A 4,171-nucleotide genomic window follows, 5' to 3' on the forward strand; every position below is an offset into this window, starting at 1 on the left:
CTCCTAAATCACTCGTACGCACAATTTAAGAACAAATCTGTGCGTACGAACGGTTCTTGCATGAGGCCCATTGTCTTAAGGAGGTGATTTCTTTACATGATGAGACGACACTGCCACAAAGAGGTAAGGCTGTTTGGAAGAGACCGAATGTGGGAAAAAAATGGAGGTACACCAAGAAGCAATCCTTGGAACTCTCTTGGCACAAAACCAAAGGACACATCTGTTACTTTATCCACAAGATGCTCACAGGAAGAACTCAGCATTTGGATGATTTAGAATGATGGGCTTTAGTGAGTTTTCTCCCCTGCGCTGAAGAGATTACAACAGTGGATCATTATGAAAAACAGGAAATAAGAGCTAACCAACAGAGGACACGGGAATTTTCCTACAGAACAAGTTTGYCCCACCTATCAGAAATCTATGAATCAGACAAAAGCTCATTTTCTGGCTCCAGCGAGAGGTATGAGACCAGATTCGGCCCAARACATATTCCTCAACAAAAAGGATTCAGAAAGAGACTGTCACAAACCCAGAAACACTGATATTAGTTGAATCCGTGGGTAAGATTTAACGCGCCAAGGTTCTTAACATTGCTGATAAGCTAGTGTCTGATTTACCAGAGACGATCACAGCTGAGTATCCAGCCGTGTGAAAACTCATCATTCACACAGGAGCAGGAGGCGTCATGAAACAGTCAGAAACCTTGATGAGCAGAGTTCAGGGTCTCAAGATGGAAGTGTTTTTCAGTTAGCCCTTTGTCACAGTCAGAGGTAGTGATGAGGTAAAATAGTAAGGTGCATATTGAAACCAAGCTTTTCCACAATGTGGAGTGGCAGCATATCTTTAGTAATGCAATATGCCACATTAYCTCCTTCCAGTGCTTACTTTGCCACTCTTAATTGCCCTGTCAAACTAATGTTTTAGACAACTTGTGCCAAGGTATGAATTAGTTTGTCCAACACTACAGCTGTCGATGCTGAACATGGAATTTAAAAAAAAATCTACTGGAAGCCTCTTTTGTACTTAAACATACTGTAATGCTAACAGTTAGATTGAATATATAGCTAAAATGAGCTAAATACTCATAAAACTTTTGTAAGTGGACTTAAATTGTCTAAAATGTTATAGTGTGACAGTGCCTTCAGGGACAGACTGAGTGCATCGATGATTCTCGGCTAAGTAGATTTGTTTCCACCATTTGCTGGTGCAGGGTTTGCTATAGCTGATGTTATGGCCTTGGTCCCCATATTCTGGCTTTCATCTTAATCTGGTGTATGGCTGTGTTTCTAGTGATTAAACAAGTTTGTAGTTACCATGTGTTGTCTTCAYTTTGCTGTTGTACATCTTGAAAATAACCTAGATCTGCTCAAAGTCAAGACGTTACAAAGCCAAACCAGTTCCATACATTAGAAATTGAACCTTGCCAGGGAATGGGCCRCCTCAGGCTGCCCTCTTCTGTTATGTCATGGGCTTACATATACACCTACAGTTGATAGTGGCTCACACACAAAAATATGTCATCATGCCACATTCATCAGTAAGATGGAACTCCAGATACTGTCATCCTACCAAAAGCACGCTGTGATCTGTTATCATTCTCTCACCTGTCACATTGATTTTCACCTCCAGGCAGCGGTTTTGGGTGACCGGTACTGTGGACCTCTTAGTGACCACTCCACTCTTCACTGTCTTTGGAATGACAGCCCCAGKAGTGTCTGATTCACAATCGATGTTACTGTGCCAATACTTTTGAGACTCAGCAGTGTCARAGGCCCTATGAACCTGCACCTGCAGGAAGTCTCGCACCATTTCCAGCCAGTCAAATATAAGAAAAACCCTGAGGTTATTGAGGACCACCGTGAAGCACGACGATTCACGTGTAGATCTGTGGACAACATAATTTCAGTTAAACCTTTTTCCTATATTTGAAAATAAATTTTCTTGCTTGTAGCTTGAAAGTTCTACTGTGTAACGTTACCTGTAATGCAGTTCCAGCTGCAGAGATGCTTGGTTACTGCCTGTTTTGGAGGGCTGCAAAATACAGTCAAACACATTTTGTCTCGTCTCCTCTGCACTCATATTTGGCTCAGTGTAGCGGGTGTCAAATGCCAGCAGGGAGTGAGACACCAAGTTGACAGACTTTGAACCATCAGAGAAACTTTCAAAAAGAACCTTGGATTTCATGAAGTCAAACCTTTGCAAGACAAGTAAACAGAAAACTTTAAATTAGCATCATTTGATATTCAACAATAAAAATTATTGACTAAAATACTTCACAGTCATTAAAATTTTAGCTCATTAATTCCAGACCATCAACGTTAATTAGGAGTGACAAATCATCTCTGTTTCTATTCAAAATTGAAGCCAAAATAATTGTGTTTTTTTCTGTTTGGCTGCCCACTCAGGATGTGGTACCATCAATACACAACCTCCCCACTTGGTTGTGAGACTGTCAATAAGTGTAACATGAGATTGTATAATATTAGGGTATATTTATATGAGGAGTGGGACTTAAAAATACCACTGCAGCTGGCCGTCAGAAGGCCCTTATGGTGGCAGTTTCAAATGAGCTCTGGTGGCCATCTTGAATTTTTATTTAACATTCAAAATTTGTTAAAGCTTGTTATTCGTTACCACTATACCAGTTTTCAGCTTTGTATGTCTAAAAGTGGCTKAATTACAGACTTTAGTGGTTAGCTTAAACTTGTGATTAGCATTTACAGTGTGTTTCGTTTACTCTCAGCTGCCATCACACAAAATTTGAGCCTAAGATGTCTAAAAATGGTTGAAATATTTTCATTTTTCCCTTTCAGCTAAGGTGGCCATCTTGGGTTTTTTATTTGCCTTTGCCGTGTGTTTGAGATTACTGTCAGTGACCACAATATCAAATTTCAGGTCAATATGGCTAAAAATGTCTAAGGTAAAGCCATTCTGTCAAAATTAGCTTTGGCAGTCATCTTGTATTTTGAATTAGCTTTTAGCATGTATTAGAGATTTYGTTTAGCTACTACCTTACCAAATTTTAGCTTGACATGTCAATAAATGACAGAGTAATTTTGAATCTTGAATTTTAATTTGGCATTTAGAATTTGCAAAGCTCWTTCTCGGCTACAACTATATCAGTTTTCAGCTTTGTAAGTCTTAAGACAGGCTGAAATATAGCACTATCTAAAATTAGCATTAGCGGTTAGCTTACATTTGTGAGTAGCATTCAGAGTGTGCTGGATTAGATCTCAGCTAGCACTCCGCCAAATATTCAACATTTCAATACTATCCTTTACCTAAATGCAAACATTTGTTTTACACCTATACCTAAAATTCAACGCTAAAGGTTGGAACACAGCTATCTACAAATAAGCACAATAATCATACAATGTTCACTGTTCATGCTTCATGGAATTGAAGGAGCCAGATAAGCCTTACCTAGCCAATGATTGCCTATATTCAGTGGTTGCTGGGCCGTCTAGAAGCTCCAGGCTAACGTCCGTCAAATCCACCAAGAAAGACAGGTTTAAGTGGGCATCTCCAGTTAACACAGTCTGAAAAGAGTATACATGCAAACTACAGTTAAAGTCATGAAAACAAAATATAGTCCATCCACTTTCAATTTAAAGGTTTTATACATCAAAACATAATAAAATTGAAGTGGTCATTTCAAGGTTCTAAAATTATTTTAATWTGACCTCAAGTGATCAAAAACAGTTTCCACCATATCCTTTATACAACAAAAACAAAGCCAAACGAGAAAACCTGTAAATGAAAGACAACACCCACAGGATTTAAAGATTCAGTATCAGCCAGATACTGCTGACTAACTGATCATCATCAGTGTGACCACCTCCAGAATTAGCTGGTGTTATTTCAGTTTGCTGCTCTTGAGCATCCAGGTGAGCGTTAACATGACGTCAAGGCAAAAGGACATCAGTAACGTCACCTTAAACAAATAAAATCAAGTGTTGCTGACTGGATACAGGGTTCATGCRGGTTTCASTAAGGTCAATTTAAGACCTCTTAAAGACCTTTTAAGACCTTTGGGGCGGCTGTGGCAGAGTGGTTAGGGTAGTCGTCCTGGAACCGGAAGGTCGCCAGTTCAAGCCCCTGTCCAGCTGTCTCAGTTGTTGTGTCCTTGGGCAAGACAATTCACCCCAATGCCTTTGATGTGTGTCCCATC

At 39.7% G+C, this 4,171-nt stretch overlaps 1 protein-coding gene across 1 annotated transcript in view; it reads right to left on the minus strand.

The window, feature by feature from the left end:
* The window catches only part of vps13d (vacuolar protein sorting 13 homolog D), a gene marked incomplete at both ends in the record, with an annotated part of 75,956 nt that overhangs the window by 13,745 nt on the left and 58,040 nt on the right, over positions 1-4,171 (minus strand). Inside the window, 3 exon segments of the mRNA XM_014028664.1 lie at positions 1,605-1,885; positions 1,979-2,194; positions 3,424-3,539. Of these exon segments, the coding sequence (XP_013884118.1) occupies positions 1,605-1,885; positions 1,979-2,194; positions 3,424-3,539 (613 nt within the window).

The sequence above is a fragment of the Austrofundulus limnaeus genome, unplaced genomic scaffold (assembly GCF_001266775.1).
Source record: "Austrofundulus limnaeus strain Quisiro unplaced genomic scaffold, Austrofundulus_limnaeus-1.0 Scaffold794, whole genome shotgun sequence".
Lineage (NCBI taxonomy): Eukaryota > Metazoa > Chordata > Actinopteri > Cyprinodontiformes > Rivulidae > Austrofundulus > Austrofundulus limnaeus.